A 19,813-nucleotide genomic window follows, 5' to 3' on the forward strand; every position below is an offset into this window, starting at 1 on the left:
TAAATTTTGAAAACCTTTTTACCCATATTCAGGGCACAGGGGCTTAGTCAAGGGTTTTATTTGATATGGTTTAAATGTCTCCATCTTTTCAACCGACAAATGGAAACATTCCATCCTTGTACCTTTGCTGATGTGACTTAATGAGCACACGGTATCAAATAATTAGATACATCTATATTCTCATAACATCTGTATGATCAACATTCCAAAGTATGTCTCATATTCAGAAAGCACAGTGGTTTCATGTATTCAAAAATATGTACCAACTGTTCAAATATCTCATCATGATGTGATGCCACTAGTTACAACACTTTCATATTTAGGAAATAATTTTTACAAAATAAGACTTTTATGAGAACATATTTTAATATATCACCAGATACAGCAATGTATACCAAAGAACTATGATGACTTTAACAAGAAAAACACAGTGAACATAAACATGATCTATACCACCTGTGAGGTGTCTGCAACAATTAGACTAACTAGAAATAAAGACACATTCCAATGCCCCACACACTTTATGAACAGGTTATATGAGCAGAAGGTTATGAAACATACTGAAAGAATGAACATACCACTCACACAGGTTCTCATTTTACTCAGCTCAAATTCTTAGATCAACTATTTCCCGCATAACACTTTACACAAGATCCTAAACCAAATCACTGCAGGGTTTTCTACATGTAAAATTCACACAAACAAATCACTATGGTGCTTTCCATTTCACTGCAGCAAATTCTCATGCTCTATCCACTACCATTTATACCTGGGGTGAAGAACAAGGACATGGTAAAAAGGTGCTTCCAAACTTTTCCCATCTTACATATGGGAGACCTGAAGACCACACGTAGAGCATAAGGATTCAATTATAAAGTGCTCTCAGCTCAAGACAAGTCCTCACAGGCAGACTGATTTGGCTACTGTCACCTTCCAGAACCCTGACATCTCTCACTGGACACGACAGTTTTCATTGACTGTTGGATTAGGTCCAGCAGCTGAACTGGAGGCAGGGTTACCCTGCTTAACCCTGAGGCCCTCCCTGGGGCTCTCCAAAGAGTTTCTCCCAGGAACATTACTGGCTGTGAGCGACTTCTCTGGACATTCTGGGATGGCAGTGCGTAAATCCACAGAGTTCTGCTGAACAACCTTGACCTGCAATATACATAATGTGTTAGAGGTTGAATATCACGTCCACATTTTTCTCAATGATTATCACTGTTTTGTTCTATAGGGGACTGAAGACATTATACATGCTAGGCAAGTGGCCCACAGTGAGCTACATTCTCAGCCCTATTTTTACTTTGGATTTGAAATAAAGGTTCACTAGTTGCCCAGGTTAGCCCTAAACTCATTCTATAGGCCAAAGAGATCTTGAACTTGTGATCCTCCTGCCTCAGGCTCCCTTGCTGATAGACTTAGATGTCTGTATTGTCAGGCCTGGTCAAATTCCCACTCTCAAGAGATAAAACTGATCACCTGAGTCAGCTCTTAATATCTTCCTCTCTGAAAGCAGGAGCCACTTAACAGGAGTTAAAACATCAGACACACCCTCTAATAAGTCCCAAGCTTCTCTTGACACCACTGAAGGACAAAGCCCTGCTTCCAAGAAACTGTGGCATGTCAGAACAGAAGACAAACTGTCTGAATGCAAAAACTGCATCTTATTTACCTACACTCATTTTTAATACCCACATTGTACCTAAGCTCATAGCAAATGCATGACAAATTTCTAACTAAAAGCCAAAACCTGCCTAGATGGTCCTGAATCCTTGCTTCATTGACAGCAAATGCAATACAAATGCATACAACTGACTTCAGAGGGAAAACTATTTATAACATGGCAAACACCTAGGAACCACAACTGAAGTGTCAATCACACTCTCTTCTGTTTTTTTTTTTTTTTTTTTCTTTCTTTCATTTTTGGTTTTAGGAGACAGGGCTTCTCTGTGTAGACCTTGTTGTCCTGGAAGTCCTTCTGTAGAGCAAGCTGATCTACCTGCCTCTGCCTCCTAAGCACAGGGATTAAAAGTGTGCACCACCACCATCCTGCTCTCAATCACTCTGTTAAAAGTATTGTTTCCATACTGGATTTGGAAGACAGTTATCTAATAATGAAATCCAGGAAGAATAAATCCCCCATGATGTTGTATATTTTAGATGAAAGGGGTTATACTAGAAAACAAAACTAAGAAATAGTAAGATGTTGATGTAGTTGCTGAGTCAAAATTTATGATATATAAAATAATGAAGAAATATAAGGTATGAAAATAAGAAGGGCTGGGGATAAGGCTATGTATCAAGTGCTTGCCTTATAAACATGAGGACCTATATGCAATCCCCAGACCCCACATAGAAAAGGCTGGGCATGACAATCCTCTAGGGACTGCTGTTGGCTCAACAACTTATTCGACTTGGTGAGCTCCAGACCAATGAAAGACCCTATCCAAAATAAGGTAGAGGACAAGGAAGTACATAAACAGTAAGTTAAAACCAAGAATGGAAGATTCATAAACAAGATCTTCAGAAGAAAACAGAGCAGCAAGGTAAGACATGAGATCAGTTGAGCCCAGGAGTTCAATACTAGTCTGCACAACAGTGAGATGCAGCTAAAAACAAAACAAAACAACAACAAAAACAAAGCAGCCTAATGGGCTTAGTGAGGCCTGCCAACTTAGATACTCAAGAGGCTAAGAGAAAAAGATACCAACTTTCAAGGCCTGATTAAACTTGGTTCAGAGTAAATTCAGGCCAGCCAGGCAGCTTAGTGAGACACTGTCTTAAAAATTATTAAGAAGGCTGGGGATGGAGCTCAGTGGTAGAGAATTTGTCAAAATGCACGAAGCCCTATGTTCAATTCTATCCAGTAGTGCACCTCACCCTCCAAAAAGGAAAAGACAATTAATAAAACATTTTTAAAGAACAACTATTCTGCAAGTACAGATAGGTCTTCATGTAGTGTCCCAAAGATAACTACATGACAGACATTCCTTAAGTAAAATTTCCAGGTACTATTTTGAAACAGGAGAGAGAGGGAGGGAGGGAGGGAGGGAGGGAGGGAGGGAGGGAGGGAGGGAGAGAGACAGACAGACAGACAGACAGAAAGAGAGACAGAGAGAGAGAGATGCAATGAGAGCAACCAAGAAAAGGGTTTCCCTTGAATCTATTAGTCACAGAGACATTAGGTTAAGTTCATTCAGTGAAAGGGAAAAGGAGGAAAGCAAGGAGAATGATGGATCACACAGAAATAAGGAACAGAGACAGCAAAACCTAATGAAGTGACTGCAGTACTTTCCTTGGCTTTTCTGACTTGGCTTTTCTGGAGCTAAGTGAGAATGTAAAGTATGAGTGTGATGCTCAGCTCTGAATCTAACAGTGCCAGTTACCAGTGATGCCTGCAACCAGAATGGGGAGAAGAAAATAGAGATGTGGACAGCTTAGTAGAAATGAATCCTACTAGCTGGGGTGGGATGGGGTTGTGGGGAGTAATACAATGTAGTGCTCAAGGCATCACTACAATCCATGTGAGTCTTACAATTTATAGAAGCCATTACCACCACCCCACCCACCAAGCAGAACTAGTCAGGGAATCAAGTTTATACACAGCAGCTCTTTTGTCCCCAGCAGATTAGGATTTTCCGGGCTTCCTCATCTCTGTGTCATAAATGGAACAATGCACCCAATGCATCTTACCCATTTTTCCCTACCCTGAACTCAAATGTTAATAAATGGCATTAAGGAGCTGCCTTGAACTCAGCCTTCACCTTAAGGGAGAATTTACAGTTTTGAGTGTCAAAGCACCTGTTTTAGTAACAAAATCTTGTCCTGTGTTTTCTAAACTAAACAATGAAACATGCTTATACAGAGCATCTCAGAAAATGCTGACTTAAAGTGAAAAATGACTAGGCTATGTTTTTAAAATGTGAATCTAATCAAAGTCTCCTAGACCCTCTTTTTCAAGAGGACCCCCTGCCATTCTTCCAAGTGCACAAAACTGCTTTGTAATTTATAACTGCTGGTGCCGACTAGACTGCATGAAGCTAATGCAGAGAACACAAATCTGTAGGAAACCATGGTTACTGCTCAGTACCAGCAGGCTCCAAAGCAGTGTGGAGTGCAGGCCCCCTAGTGTGCAAAACTCTTTCTCCTAGGTAATAAATCTGAAAACCACATGCAAACTGCTTTTACCATCAATTCCTTATAAAGAAAAAAAAAAAAAAAAGAGAGAGAGAGAGAAAAGAAAAGACCCTGTGGTGGCTTCATTGGACAGTTTCCTGTCTTTATAAAAGCCTTATTACAAGTCAATTCAAGATAATACTCATAACTCCATTCATTCCTCAAACATTTGTTACATGTCAGACTTTTCATTAGACATGACATAACTAATACTGCAAACTAGAAAACAGATATTTGAGTAAGCAGTAGTACCCAGGGAGTCAGTTCCTTTTGACAACAGAGTCCAGATCCTAGCTTAGTGCCTAGTTTCCTATTGTAAGGATCCTGACATACAGAACATCTATATTACATATGCCTCAGAGAGGAAGGAGTGGGACTTTCTTTTTAACTGAGGGGTGAGAGGCGCTCCCTTCACCTAGCTAAAAAAAAAAAAAAAAAAAAAAAATGGCAGTCTATACCAGATCCTACCTGATTCCTAGCCTTGTGTCTACCCCATGGCCAACAGTTCTAGTCAAAGCTTCCCAGCTTCACTCCTTCAGGGAAGCTGCTATTTTACAGAGCTTTCCTCATGCATGGGGAAAGTCAAGACTCTCTACTATACTCCAGCACTGTTGGCAGCACCAACAGTTGACTCCAGGTGAGAGGGAGAAACAGAGATAACTGAGGGGGAGGGAGGGAACTGCACAGGATAATTCACTACTTCTACCATGAAAAGTGGACCACTCCAGTACAGTGTATGAAATTTTAAGATCTTTCCTCACTATTAACCTTAACTTATAAGCTATGAGAAAATATATTGCAAGTTTTAACTATATCACATCAATCAAAACAAACTGATTTGCAATGTGTTGCTGTTTTGATACAACTAATCACCAATATTTCTGGATTCTGCTAATAACACTAACAAACAAGAGCTACTTACTACATTTGTGAAAGGTTATCTGATTGGATACTTACTCTACCAGTGAGCAAAGTAACATCACAAAATTTTAAAATATCCTGAAGTTACTTTGAAAATTTCCAACAATATTCCCATGGTTCCCAGTTTGTGAAATACAAACAAGTTGTAAAACAGAGATGTGAACCTGGGGAGGTTTGAATCTTTCAGGAAGACCACCTTCATTCTTTTATCACACCAATACAAGAGAGCAACAAATAAACCTGAGTTAAGAAATGTAATGGGTGTAACTTGATATGCACAAAGCATAGATAGGGAGATATGGTGCACATCTGTAATGCCAGCACTCAGGAGGTGGTAGCATAAGATCAGGAGTTCAAGGCCATCATTGGTTATTAAACAATGAGTTCAAGGCAAGGCTGGGATTTTAAAAATTAGGTAAAACACACATACTTGTGTGCAAAACTGGTGCTGCTAGTATGAATTACAGTATTAGAAATAAAAATCAACTAAGCAAATATTCTCCACCTTTTGCTTAATGTAAAGAATAAAGGCCATAAGCAATCATAATCATGACAGGAGAGAGGAGATGAACAGAGTGTAAAATCTCAACAGTGACCAAATCCTGTGGCCCAAAGGAGAACCACCTCTTTAAACCATCTAAGCCATGCTTAGCTATTTACAAACAGCTCTTTGAGTAGAGGAGGAGATCAGGCCTCAGGAGACTGATAAGTATCCTTGGACTTGCTCACTCTGGCCTCTCAGTGACAAACTATAGCAGCCAACCGTGGACCATCTAACAGACTTCCAGGATGGCAGGCAGGAAATGACATTCACAGACTACCTTTTGTGATCTGCTGCCACCAGCTGTTGGTTTTGAGGACTCTGCAATGTTTTCTTTGCCTGGTGTTGGGGAGGATCCCACTAACTTCTGTGCAGCAAGGCGGGGGCTGGTTCTGATTGCCATGGTTGTTCTCCGCAGGATATATGGACTTGTTTTTCCTGTAGGAATATCAGCAAACCCTAAGGGCAAAACAACTGCTCGTCAGAAATGGCATTCATTAGGGACTTTCTGTATTAGCTATGCCAACAATGGAGTTCAGGTACTTGTGCGTATAAAATAAAAATAACTGAAAGTAAAAAATACAAAACCTAGCTTCTCCTCAGCCACAGAGAACAATGTATTAAACCACATAATTGCCTTGATGGTCATCAAATGAATTGGAAAATTAACAGGTTATCCCCTTCTTAGAAAGAGAAAAGATTTAAGACACCACAGTTGGGAAAAAGGATCAGGAAGAATCACATTAAAAAAGTTTTGCTTCTTCTACATGGTTGCATTATCTTGCATTTCTAAGATAGGCAGGACAGTTAATACAATTGAACTAGAATGGGGGAAAGGCCAGCTCTTGTCTGAAGAGGGAAAATGTGAACTAACAGTGACTTTAGGTCTTGTAAGAGTATCTTTATTTGTTCATACTGTCTCCTTCCAGGAAAGGAACTGACCTGACTGGTGCCAAGAAGAAATGGCTGGCCACAAAGACACTATCACAGCAGCATTCAGATTTAACTACAGGCAATGCTCTTAACCCTTTACAAATAAGTCATCTAAGAGGATGACAGCTAGCTAAATATTTTGGAACTATGGTTACCAAAACATAACTCCTCCAATCAGTTTTGATTTCAAGGACTAGGGCAAAAATCCAACCTGCTACAGATTTTTTAAATAGAACTATATGACTGACACTGGGGTGTGATGGCACAATCTATAATCCTAGCACAAAGAGACTAAGACAGAAATGCTTTAAGATCAAGTACAGCCTGGGATACAAAGTAAGATTCTGTCTCAAAATATTAAAAAGAATTAAAAATCAGAACTGAATTAGTAGGGGGAAAGTCTGCAACAATAGGTGTGAAAATTCTAAACTCTTACTTCCAGGAGGTCAAGGTCAACCACATTACTTGTCCAGTTCATGTGGCTCAAGAAAAGGAAAGATGATTTAAAAAAAAAAAAAAAGAATTTCTAACAGACTTCTAATGGACTAGTCTGTTATAAGTAATTTTTCCCTGCCGGTCTGGCCCCACCACCACGCGAGCCCCAAATAACACACGGAGACTGTATTTGATATAATGCTGTTGGCCAGTTACTAGTTTCTTATCAGCTAGCTCTGTCTTAAGTATTAACCTATTTCTATTAATCTAAGTATTTCCATGTGGTCTCATCTTACTGGAGAGATGGGCTAGCATCCTGCTCTCACTTCAAGTGTCTACATGCTGACTCTCCTCCTTACTACTTCCTCTCTCCTCCTTCTCTCCTAGTCCCACCTATCTTGCTTTCCTATTGGCCAACAGTTCTTTATTCATTAACTAATAAGAGAAACCTATTTATAGAATGACATCTCCCATCACTAGTCTCTCCAGGCAGTTAATGCTAATATATAATAATTGAAAAACCTAAAAAAGTAAAGGTTTCTATCTTTCCACATGCCAACTTTAAGTGAAATCTCAAATTTTCACATTTTAATGCTAGGAATTGAATAAAGGGCCACAAGCAAGCTAAGCACGTGGTCTATACCCTCAGCCCTATAATTCTGTATGTAAACTATGCGTACCTTTTTTTACAACTTCGGGGAGTCCCTCTGGCTCAAACTTAGTTTCTTCCTTGTCCTCAGTAGGGTGCACACTACTATTGGCTGTTTTCCTGCTTTTTTTAGAAAATGTCTCTGGTGTACAAGGTGTTGTCCCATTACCATTCTCCCAAATTCCGCTGGACCTTTGCCTCTTTCCTGAAGTTTTATTTTGGCCAGATGTTGACTTTTCACTGACAGAAGTGTTTGGAGATGGTCCTGGAATTGAAGAATTCAGTAAAGGAGAACTGTGGAGATGCTGTTCTGATTGTTTTGAACTCAGGCGAGCAACTTGTATTTCTAGCATCTCTTTGGCTTTCTCTAACTCCTCATGGCTTATAAGCAAGGAACAGTACTTATCCAAGTATTTATCTGCTTCCTTCATTTTCTCTTCAAGAGTCTCTTTCAGCTCTGTGTTTTCAGTCATTAATTTAGCTACATTATCACCCACAACAGAACCTGTAGAAAACAAAATAACACATCATATACAACGTGCTGCTGCTCCCAGGTGTTATTATAGACAGTTCCCAGCAGGTAATCTTTAAGTCTGTTCTTTGAACTTTTCCAGGAATTAAGAACAATCATCTACCTGTACATGTCTGAAGAATATGAAGCACAATCTAGATAGGTTTAAATAGATAAGTTTAAATAAAACCCATGAAAACCTAAACTCCCTCATAGAACTAGTTACAAGAGATCAAGCAAATTAACTTTCTATATTTCCCTTCCCCATCCATTCTTTCTGCCAAAAATTAATATAATTCAGTAATGATCACAAAGTCTATCTTGTATAGTTTTGGGAACAGGTGCCCAAAGGCGATGAAAACATTTTGTAAGAATACAAGGATTGGTAGGCACAAATGTAGAACCACATCAAGGCAAAGGCCTCAGTCAGATTCCAAATGCCAGGGGTGGCAACCAATTCATGAGGGAAACTTCCAGATTCCAAAAACTACTCCAATTACACTTCTCAATGGGAAAGACCACTGAAGTACCCTGCCACACTCTGTCTAGAAACCTCCCACATATACCAGCCACTGGCTACCCATGGAAAAGTGGAATATGTGGGTGGATAAAAGTGGCAAGTTAGTTACCAATAAGCAGAAGAGGAAAAAAGCTACTCAAACAGTATCAAAATGACAAACTCTTTACAGATAACCATTAACAAAAGGTGTCATTCAGGTTTCCCCCCATAGAAGTAATTCTATTTCTAAATATAGGCTTCATTGAGAATCCTATAGTTACCATACAGGGTTAAGCCCACAATTCAGAAATTAGAAAATACTACAAAGAAACTAATTAAACCACTTTTTAAACATGAGCACCAAATGGAGTATTGAGTTGAATTTTACACATGCACAGAGAATGCTATAACATTCACATGCACAGAAAATGCTTTAACTCTCAGAAGACAGCCTATGACGACCAGTATGACCCAGCTAGTACCCACCAGCTTTCTGCTTCTGTGCAGCTTCAAGTTGGTAGATCTCTTTCTCCAACATCCCCTTTTCTCTTTCCAGCTGTTTACAAGACTTGAGCAACAACTTTATTTTCCCCTGAGCACGCTGAAATTCCTTCTCAAGCTGACTCACATATTTACGATGCTCTACCTACAAAAAAAAAAAGGAATTTCATTTAAAACCTTGAATTTCATTTTACAAGTATATTGAAAAACAACTAAAACATATTAAAGCAGCAGATAGTAGTTATATTTACAATAGAATATCTCAAGATTCATAAAACAACCCCCTTCCTCTTCTTAGTTCCCTAAATCTCCCTGTTAGCCAATGTGGGTTTGGGAATTTTTCCAGCATTTACATGACATGTGTTAGAAGGCGAAAATCACTATAAATCTGAGCATTATTTAAGCTTAAGTTCTACAACCTGAAACAAAGTTTGAGACATTACAGAATGTCTTACAGACAACCAGAGAGTAGACATGCCAAATAAGTAGAACAAAACAAATCTGCCATGAGGAACCTTACTTTGAGGTTCTTTAGTTCTTCTACTGGAACTTTTAATTCTTCAGTTAGCCTATTTTTCTCTTTATTGAATTCTTCCTTCAGTCTTGTTGTTTTCTGTACCATTATATGCAGCTCCCTCTGTAGCTGTGCTTCTTTCCCAATCATTGTGTTAACCTGAAATTTAATATTCATTAGTAACTGCGCTGGGTGGTCCATTCTTACTGAATTAACCACTGTAAGACACACAGTTTAAGAAAATGGAACCTGGCTGATCCCTCCTACTAATCCATTCACCTGGTTTTCTCAAAACCTACTAATGAGTTTCCATTTTTCTTCTCAGCAAAGATTTAAGATAGTAGTAAGAAAAAAAAAAAAAAAAGACAGTTAATATTCCTAAACCTTAAGACCCTTTACAAAGGTTTTAATCTGAAATAACATCAGATAATGTTTTGAGGCAGTGTCTTAGGTTTTTGTATTTCGTGTCTTAGACTTTTATCTGCCCTTAGATATCTACTAATCCTACCATGCTACTCCAATTAAATAGAAACATGCCAAGGATTAAAGTTATAAATATACATATCTTAGAAAATATAATTGTGATAGACTTCATTTTCTGGACATTCCTTTTTAATAATCTATTGAATAAAAAAATTAATTCTTAAGGATCCCCTTCTTGATCTGATTTTTCTCAACCCATACCTGAAAGTCATGAGTGTTCGACTGGTCCTAATTACATCAGTATCTTTAGGCATTCATTCTCTTAAAGGTGTAAAGGGCAGGGGCTGCCTTCAAACCTTAACTGTTATCAGTTATGGGTTACACCCTTACCACATTGGTTCTCAGCTAGATAGGGACATGTTTCCACCCCAGTGAACCCAAACTACTACAGATATTAAGAATCCTGAACAGTATATATCAAACCCAAGATTCCCCTATTTGAAGAGGTCACATCAGAAACTTAATCCAGCACACACACACACACACACACACACACACACACACACACAAAAGAGCAGTCACTGTTAAGTGAGCTGACACAAAATTCCTGTAGTCAAAACCCTACATATAAACACAGTCAGGGAACCATCTCCAAGTCCCTCCCTCCTGACCATACTTCCACAGGGAAATAAGTCATGGATGGCACTTACTCTTTGCACAAGTGATACTTTCTCCATCTTCATCAATCCAAGCTCACTTTCTAAACTCTTGTGAGAATTCTGCAGTGCTTCAAAGGTGCTCTGCAAAGTGCTGTTTTTGGATTGCAGCTCTTGGATCTTCTGCTCCAGCTCCACAGTCAGATTTCCCAGTTCTACTTTCCGTTTCTGCCAGAGTTGCTGTTCTCCTTCCAACTGGGAAAGTTTACACACAAGCTGCTCTTGACCTTTAAGTTGATCTTCCAGTGACCTGACCTCTTCCTCCTTCTTCTCTAGTTTCTGTTTGCCATCTTTTATTTCTTGAGTGAGAACATTTACAGAAGACTGCAAAATAATATATTTATTCTTGGTCTCACCGAGGTCCTGCAGCAGCTGGGCCTTCTCAACTTCAAGAGTTTGTACTTGACCACTCAGGTTCTGTTCTTTGGTCTTATAGGCCTCTTGGTCATTGCACAAGGAAATCATTGTCTCATTTAGCTCTCTTAATTGAGTTTGAAGCCTCTCCATTGTTATTTTGGATTCCTCTTTCATCTGAACCTTTTCTTGTTCTTTTTCTTTTATTAAATTTTCAATCGAAGAATTCATTGTTTCTAATTCAGATACTCGCTTTTGCTCCTGTTTTAATTCTTTCATAAGACTTTCATTCTCTGACCTTGTATTAGTAAGTTCTAACTCCAAATCTTGGATGTTTTGGACCATTCCTTGTATTTCTGATTTTAAAGTCCGTATCTCTGCTTTGGAATTCTCAGCTTTGAGAGTCACATGTTCTTTGTCTGCTTCTGAGAGCTGCAATTCTTGTTCAAGGTTCTCAACTCTGTCCTTAAGCATGTCTGCATAATGCTTACTTTCCTTCAGTTGTCCAAGGAGGTGGCACTGCTCTTTTTCACTGGTATCTATGCGAACTTTCAGCTTCTGAATGCTACTTTTCAAGGGATGCACTTCTTCCCCTGCCTGGTCTACACTCTGTTCTTGGGTCTTCGGAGTTTCCCTGTCATTACACAAGACTGCTATTTCCTCACTGAGCTCTTGTAATTGTGTCTGAAGCATCAGCACTGCAGATCTGGAGTCTTCTTCCATTTGTACTCTTGCCTGCTCTTTTTCTTCCAACAGACTTCTAAAGGAAGAGCACAATTCATCCAGTTCTGATACTCGGTTCTGCTTCTCCTGTAGTTGCCTGGTCAGATTTTCTCTTTCAGACCTAACTGTGACAAGGTCTAACTCGAAAATGCTCAGGTTTTTGGCCATTTCATCCATTTGTGCTTTGAGGGCCTCCACCTCTGCTTTAGAATTCTCGGCATCAAGAATCACCAGCTCTTGGTTTTCTTCTGACATTTCCAATTCCCTCTCCAGATTCTCTACTTTATCCTTCAATGAATCATTTTCACGTTGGCTTTCCTTCAATTTCTCCTCGGTACTGAAGTGCTTCTTTTCATCTGCCTTGATGCGCACACTCAGTTTCTCGATGCCTCTTCTCAACTGATGTACCTCTTCCTGGGTTGAGCTCAGTCTCACTGCAAACTCACCTTTCTCCATGAGTGCCACCTCTAAGGCCTTAGAGATGTTCTGCTTTTCACATTCTACCTCAGTCAGCTTGACCTGAATGTTTTGAGACTCCTTGACCAGCGATTCTTTTTCTTTATTCAGTTGTCCAATTTGGATTTCCAGTTCACCTACTGCCAAAGATAATGCCTGGGAGTCATTCTGCAAATTCTGCAGCTGCTCCTGGAGACGGGCTTTGTCCTTTGTTAGCTCACTCATGTTTAGGGACAAAGTCTGAAGGAGTTCTGTTTTGTCTTTGACCTGAGCCTCTACCACCTCAATGTGACGGAGGCTCTCACTTTGATGAGACTCTAGCTCTTCTATTTTTTCTTTCATCTTTTTAGACATCTGATCCAGTGCTTTTCTTTCTTCTGACACAGTATCTAATTCTCCACAAAGCTTGTTTCTCTCATTTATGACTACAAATAGTTCCTCTTTAAGGTCAACAATAACCTTCTGCTTACTTTCAGTCTCTCTTTCTAAACTCAGTTTCTCTGCTTGAACCACTTTTAAATCAGCTTCCACAGAGAGGATGAGATGCTCAAGATTAGCTTTCTCAGACTGGGTTCTGGTCAGCTCCTTCTTCACATCAAGAAAATTTTCCTTCCAATTATCTTCTCTGTTGGCTGCATTGTCTTTAATAGCTTCACTTAACTTATTTGTTCCCAATTCTATGTCAAAAACAAGGTCTTCTGAACTTTCTATTCTCTGATGTACCTCCTGGTTACAAAGAAAGGATTCCAATTTTTCATTTAAGTCAGATTTTTCCTTCTTGAGGTCCTTGACTATTTTTTCCAATTGCATGCATGTTTCAATCTTGATCTTGAGCTGTACTTCCTGTAAACTGAGTTTTGAACCTGATTCTTTTATTTCATTTAGCAAACTTTCAACTTTTTTGTCCCAGTCATCTACTATAGGTGGTAATCTTAAATTCTCATTTGATGTGTCTTTCTGCAAATGGAGATTCTGGTTAGACCCCTGATCTTCCAGAATATCCATGGGTACCAAGACATTAGGACTAGAAAACAATTCAGAAATGCATTCCGAATAGTCCTGGGTTTTGTCCTCTGCTGGTGCCTCACAACTGCCTTGTGGGGACTGTTCTTCATACCCCTCTCCTGTGAGCCTGGCTGTCTCAGTTTCAGTGACTAAAGTACCTAGACAAAAGTCTTGCTGAACATCTTTATCAGTGTCCTGCTTTGGTGTTTTCTCTGTAGTCTCTGAAATAGATTCTTCTGATTCTTTTTTATCATACCTATCATTTTGACCCCGAACAGCCTGTAAACATAATGTAAACCAAGAAAGCATGTTATTTTTCAGAAGAATCAAAATGGAATCAGTGATTTAACTATTACTTTACAGAAATTGCCCATATGTGTGCTTCTATGCATATCCCTCCAGAGTAATTCTCAATCCTGATCTCTGTCCAGATAGTCAATGCTAACATTCAGTGGGTTCTAGCTATGTGCAAAGCACTGGGTAAGATATTTACCATAAGGATGAACCCTCCAGGGCATTTATTTCAACTAAACCTAACATGAAAACTACATCTTTCTTTCATAGCTTGCAATGTTTCAGGCAGATTAAAGGAGTAGCATTTATTTGTGATCACCAAATAAGAGACTGACAAACTTCAGGTAAAATGGTGAACATGGTCTTCAGTACTCATGTTCTTTACTAAGAAAAACAATAAGGGTTTAATGAGCAAATTTTCAGTCCAAAGACCTCATCCTAATTAGCAATTTCCTGGATGAAGTATGTTTTGTCTCAGTTGCATCTAAAAAATGGGGTGCTATAATTTTTTTTTCCTACCACCACCTCAACATGACATGACCTTCACATCACAGAAGTAGAGTAAGACTTAAATGTACAGCATTAGTATTTCAGATGATCTGATCAACTAAAAGACAAATCACAAGTAACTAAAATGTAATTTTCTTTAACTGATTCCATTGCAAGCTGCTAGAAAATTAACATTTAAATAATATCTTATGTCACTTAAGAACTGATACTATAACATTTAAAGTCTGAAAGGCATAAGGCCAAACTACCTTAACACATCACTCAATGTTCATAATATTTAATTGTGCCTTATTAATCAGTAAAAGTATAGGAGGTGGTTTGAATAGGAATGGTTTCCATAGGCTCATTGTGTTAGAATGTTTGGTCATTATGGAGTGGCACTACTTGACAAGGATTTGATGTGGCCTTGTTGGAGGAAGTATGTCACTGGGGGTGGGCTTTGGGGTTTCCAATGTTCAAGACAGGCTGCCAATCTGGATGAACTTTCAGCTACCTCTCCAGCACCATCTTGGCCTGTGTGCCTCCATGCTCCCCACCAGGCTGATAATGAACTAAACCTCTAAACTGTAAGCCAGTCCTAAGTAAATGCTTTCCTTTTTTAAGAGTTGCCATGATCATGGAGTCTGTTCATAGCAACAGAATAGTGACCAAGACAATATACATTATAAAGACTTCCAACTTTAGACTTCAAAAACATCTTTAGTGATTTTTCCATAAAAGGGTATTTAAATCAAATCATGATGGACATTTATTCTTCAAATAAAGTTTCCTCATTTTTTTGAGTCCTAGTTGGCTATGGGAAATTTTTGGTAAGTATTTCACTTCCTTGAATGTAAAGAATACTTCAATCTTGAGTTTATATTTATTTCAATCCAACAAGCATTTGCTGTTTAACTAGGCATGCACGTAGAGAAACAGCACGTATATCCCAAGTACTTACATTTTCCATGTCAGTGCCAAGCAAAGACCTTGAGCTTAAGTCCAACTCTTGTAACTGAAGACGTGCTACCTCAAGCTCAAGGGACAAATTCTTTGTCTGTTGCTTTGCTTCTGCCAACTTGGACTCCATTTCCAAAGTCACACCTGTCAGCTTCTGCTGCCATTGTTCCTTTTCTGACAAATACTGCTTCCTAAGGCAGCCAAGCTCTTTCCTTTCAGAATTTAGTAACTGCTCAAGCTCTTGAATTTCTTTATTTTTCATAATCTCTTGACTCTCGATTTTCTCTTCTAGATTTTTCAGGGACTGCAAGTACACCTGACATAGGATTTCAAGTTCTTCAACAGTCCTCACAGAGGCAGCAGGAACTTCTTTCTCAGTCAGATTTTCCTCTTCTAAACTGCTGTAAGACACATCATCTACATTACAAGGATTTTCTGAAGCATTCCCTTCTAAGCTTAGAAGAGATGTGTCTCCAGTTTGTTCTAAAACATCTTTGTAAAAAGAAGCGTCTCTAAAATTTGCTAGACTAGGGCTCTCTGTCCCACAAAACGAGAGTGACAGAGTATGCCCATCCTCAGCTTCAGGCTTCCTCTCTTTTACCAAGTCCTCCTGCAAGTTTCTCAGATTCACTGACAAGACAGAATTTTCAGATTTTAATGTGTCAACATAGGAACACAGCTGTGACATCTTAGAGCTCACCTCACAGTGCTGATCATGTAAAATTTTGTGTTCACTTTGTAAACAGGAAAATTTCTCCTGTAACTCAGCAAAGTGCACTCGAACTTCTTTGTCTGACAAGGTTATCTGTTCACAAAAACTGTTATCGTGCAAAGGAGTCATGCTTTGTTTATCGTGCAACACATCTGACATATCTTTCATTAGCTCACTCTGAGGAAGAACACCTTCGTGATTTAGGATTTTCACTTCATTCACTAGCTTCTCAACCTCTGCTGCCATTTTACTAGTTGCTGTGATACACTCTGAGCGTGAGTCATTCAGCTCAGACTGTAGTTGTAACTTCTCAACCTTCAGCACTTCGCACATTTTCCCTAGCTCAGCCAGTTCATTAAGTGCTGACTGTAGAGAACACTGCAAGTGTGCATTCTCATTCTGACTTGTTGACAACTCATGGAGCACTGAGACATACTTTTCTTCTGCTTCTATTTCACAGTCTTGAAGGCCAATCCTTTTGTGTGACTGAGTGTCCTGTGAACTCCCAGTTACTAGCTCCCCTCTAATTGTCTGTAATTCCTGATGCAGGGTTTTTTTCTCCTCCTCACTTTGGTCAAGCTTTACTTCCATAACTCTAATCAAACCTTCTAGTTGTACCAACTGTGCTTTATAATTATCTGGAGAAATGTCTTTAGTGTCAATATCCATCTGGTACTGGGAACTACACTTATTTATCTCATCTGTTGCTTTTACAGAGTTCTCATCTGATTCTACTTCAAGACGATAATTCTCATGGTTAGTCTGAATTAACTGCATTAGTTGCTTGTTCTCATCTAAGTTGACAATGTCTTTTTCCTTCTTATTCTGCTCTTCCTTTAAAGTCAAGCTCTCTTGCCTGAAGACATCAGTCCCACTCTTAGAATTTTTGGGGTCTGTAATCTTAGATCTCATAGTGTGTTGCTCTATCTCCAACTTCAGCATCAATTTCCTGTTTTGCTCTTCACTGAAAGCTAATTTTGCTAAGAATTCTTGTTGTTCCTTTGCAAATGCTTCCTTTAACTGCTCCAGTTCATTTTTCCTATTCTCACAAACAGCAGTGCATTCACTGAGCAAGCACTCTAACTTAGCATTGTTTTCTTGTGCTGTTTTGTAGTTACCCCTGAGATCTTCCAACACAGTTTCTGTTTCTTCACATCGTTGTAATAGCAGATGTCTTTCTTGCTTATACTGATCAGCCAACTCTGAAATGCTTCTCTCTTGTTCTACTATACAGCTGGAAATCTCCTCATGTTTTTGGAGTAAATTCATTTTCTCCTGCCATAAGGCCTCATTAACTTCCTTGAGAGCCCCATTTGCTTGGGTTAGCTCTTCAATGTCTTTTTTGCTTAAAGAGATGATGTCACTCATTTCCTTCTTCTCTGAGCTCAAGGTTTCAGACAAAAGTTGTAGCTCCTTCAGAGTGTCTTCAAGAAGGCAGTTACTCTTCTTTAATTCTTGAATCTTTGTTTGCTCAGCTTCTAATTTTTCTTTCAAAAGTTGCAACTCTTTTTCCTTACTCTCAAGGGTTGCTAAAGTTTCACCAACAATATTCTGATGAACAGCAGAGTCTTCCTGCAATTTACCAATGCGTTGGTTTGTTTCATCCACAAAATTCTGATGAATCTGTTCTGCTTTAATGAGGTTTTCTTCTATTTCTTCTTTGATTTGTAGTAATTCTTCACACTGCTTTTGCAGATCTGAGTTCATCTGGTTTTGAGACTCCAGGGAACTTTCAAGTGAAGTGACTCTATTTTGTAAAACAGATAGACTTTCTGAAGTCTGGTCCCCATCTACAAAGCAGCCACTCCTTTCTGAACACATGCTTCCTTGTTCTCCCACTAGATTTGCAAAGGAATCACTCACTGTAGGCTGCTGTTCAAAAGGCAAAGAACTTCTCTGATTATCATCATTTGTCACCAGAGAACCTCTGGACTCCAGCAAATCCTTTAGTGTTTCATATTCGGTACGCAAGCCTTGGTACTGCTGCTCTTTGGTCACTGCTTCACTGGATAGTAACTGAAGCTTATTTTCCAAATCTTCGACTTGCCCAGTGAGCTCATTAGCTTTCAAGCACATATTTTCTATTTCCTTCTGATGTTTCTGATCTGAGAACTCAGCTTTTTGCTGCAGTTCTAAGTAGGCTTGTTTCTGTGTCTCAATCTCTACCATCTTGCTATCTATCATACTGTGGAGGTTTCTAATCTCTACATTAAGGTTTTCTCTTTCCATCTCCAGTGTCCTTACTCTTTCACTGTAGTCATGACTTTGCATTTGTTGTGTCCTGAGACTGGCTTCTAAGTGGTTGATTTTACTCTGCAAGCTTTCTTTTTCTGATTCTACCTGATTTACAAGTTTTTCATTTTCACTTTTCCAACAAGAAAACTGAGTTTTCTCTTCTTTCAACTCTTCACACTCTTTCTTTTTTAACTCCAAAGCACTCAGTAAAGCTTCAAACTCCTTCTCTATTTTGTTTAACTTATCACTCAGCTGTTCAATGTGATGTTCCTTTTTCTTCAACAGGTCCTGTGAACAGTCTCTCTGCCCTTCCAGATCAGCTAAGGCAAGCTTTAGTTTCTCTAAAGTTAGGGAGTTCTCTTGCTGATTTAGTTTCTCCTGGAGCTCTCTCAGCATAATTTCCTGAGAGTTATTCTTAGCTATTAGAAAAAACAAATGAGCACAAAATTATCAATGTTTATAACAAATACCTATTTCATCTTATACTCTAACATATCTAATCTATGGCTTCTAAAACTCTAAACTAAAAAAGAAAAAAAAAAGCAATGAAATTAATACTCTCAAGTCCTGTAAAACTTGACACTAATGCTGGTGCCCTTGAAAATAGTTCACTTCATAACCTAATGACCTAAGTTTATATAAAGACACTATAGAAAAATGGCCATTTTAGTATAGTAATGTATCCGATAATCTCTTAGGTAGCTTAATAAAAATGATATAAAAAGAACAAGGAAGTTTAGAGTATTTAGAATTATTTCTTTTTAAAAAACTATATTATTTGTGAGCAAGAATGTCACCCACATTCCAATCCCACATTAGTAAGTTTACTGAGAGGAGTTAAGATTCATTTGGAAGTTCCTAGTACTATCTTATTTTTGTCCTACTGACAACGGCAATATTTTTACCTAGCACTTACGAAAAGGCCTGGTGGAAAGAGGGAATAATTGAAAGCCTCTATGGCAAATAATATAAAATAGTATGTAATGTAATGTAATATTAAATGAAAAACTATACTTATTTCTAATCCATTAATTTCAAATCTACCCAATGATAGTTAAAAACTTGTGGAACAGCACCCCAAAGGCATAACTATTCTACCTTGCATTTGAGGGCCTCAAACAATGACACTTTTGATCAACCCTGAAAAATGACCCAGTCATAACGCATTCTTATAGTTTTTCTTAGGAAAGCTGAAGACTGGTACTTCCACCAGCTGCACAGGAAAGAAAAAGCAGACTCAGGGATTCAGTCGTAGATACTTAGGAAACTGAGACAGGAGGTTTGTTTGAGCACAGCCTGGAACCAAACCCAAACAAAAGGAGAATGAGCATGAAACAAAACATAGCAGTATCACACACATTTAGTTCAACAGGTCAGAGATAAATTCTTCATATGAAAATATTAAGAAAATATTATGTAAAAAGATATGCTAAAAATAAATATGAAACAAATGATGGATTCATTTGCTGTATACATTAATTCTTTGGCTGTAAACCTAGAAAATAAGGTAATTTAGTAAAGTAAATTATCAAAATATAATGGCCATTTAGGGACTGGAACACATACATTTAACGTAGGGTTTATGGCACTCTAGGGTGAGTCAGCACTGCCAATATAGTATTGTATAGCAATGTTGTCCTTCTGGTTTTAAAGTAGTGAAACCCATGCATTTTGGAACTCAATGTGCTCCAATTTTTAGAAGTTCAACTATCAAGCTGGAAACTGGGCAGTAAAAAGAAAAAATTTATCAATTGCAGGGACATTTT

The 19,813-nt window shown here is 38.6% G+C and overlaps 1 protein-coding gene across 2 annotated transcripts in view; it reads right to left on the reverse strand.

Annotated features, from left to right (window-relative positions):
* Window positions 1-347: 347 nt before the first annotated feature.
* Window positions 348-19,813, reverse strand: part of Cenpf (centromere protein F) — a 45,515-nt gene continuing 26,049 nt past the window's right edge. For both annotated transcript variants that reach the window (XM_051186608.1, XM_051186607.1), the window contains exons 12-18: window positions 15,102-18,466; window positions 10,814-13,636; window positions 9,687-9,839; window positions 9,152-9,311; window positions 7,687-8,160; window positions 5,919-6,097; window positions 348-1,155 (exon numbers count right to left, since the gene is read on the reverse strand). In XM_051186608.1, coding sequence (XP_051042565.1) covers window positions 952-1,155; window positions 5,919-6,097; window positions 7,687-8,160; window positions 9,152-9,311; window positions 9,687-9,839; window positions 10,814-13,636; window positions 15,102-18,466 — 7,358 coding nt within the window. In that variant the 3' untranslated portion in view covers window positions 348-951. The remainder of the gene's footprint in view (window positions 1,156-5,918; window positions 6,098-7,686; window positions 8,161-9,151; window positions 9,312-9,686; window positions 9,840-10,813; window positions 13,637-15,101; window positions 18,467-19,813) is intronic.

Source organism: Phodopus roborovskii, unplaced genomic scaffold (assembly GCF_943737965.1).
Source record: "Phodopus roborovskii unplaced genomic scaffold, PHOROB, whole genome shotgun sequence".
NCBI lineage: Eukaryota > Metazoa > Chordata > Mammalia > Rodentia > Cricetidae > Phodopus > Phodopus roborovskii.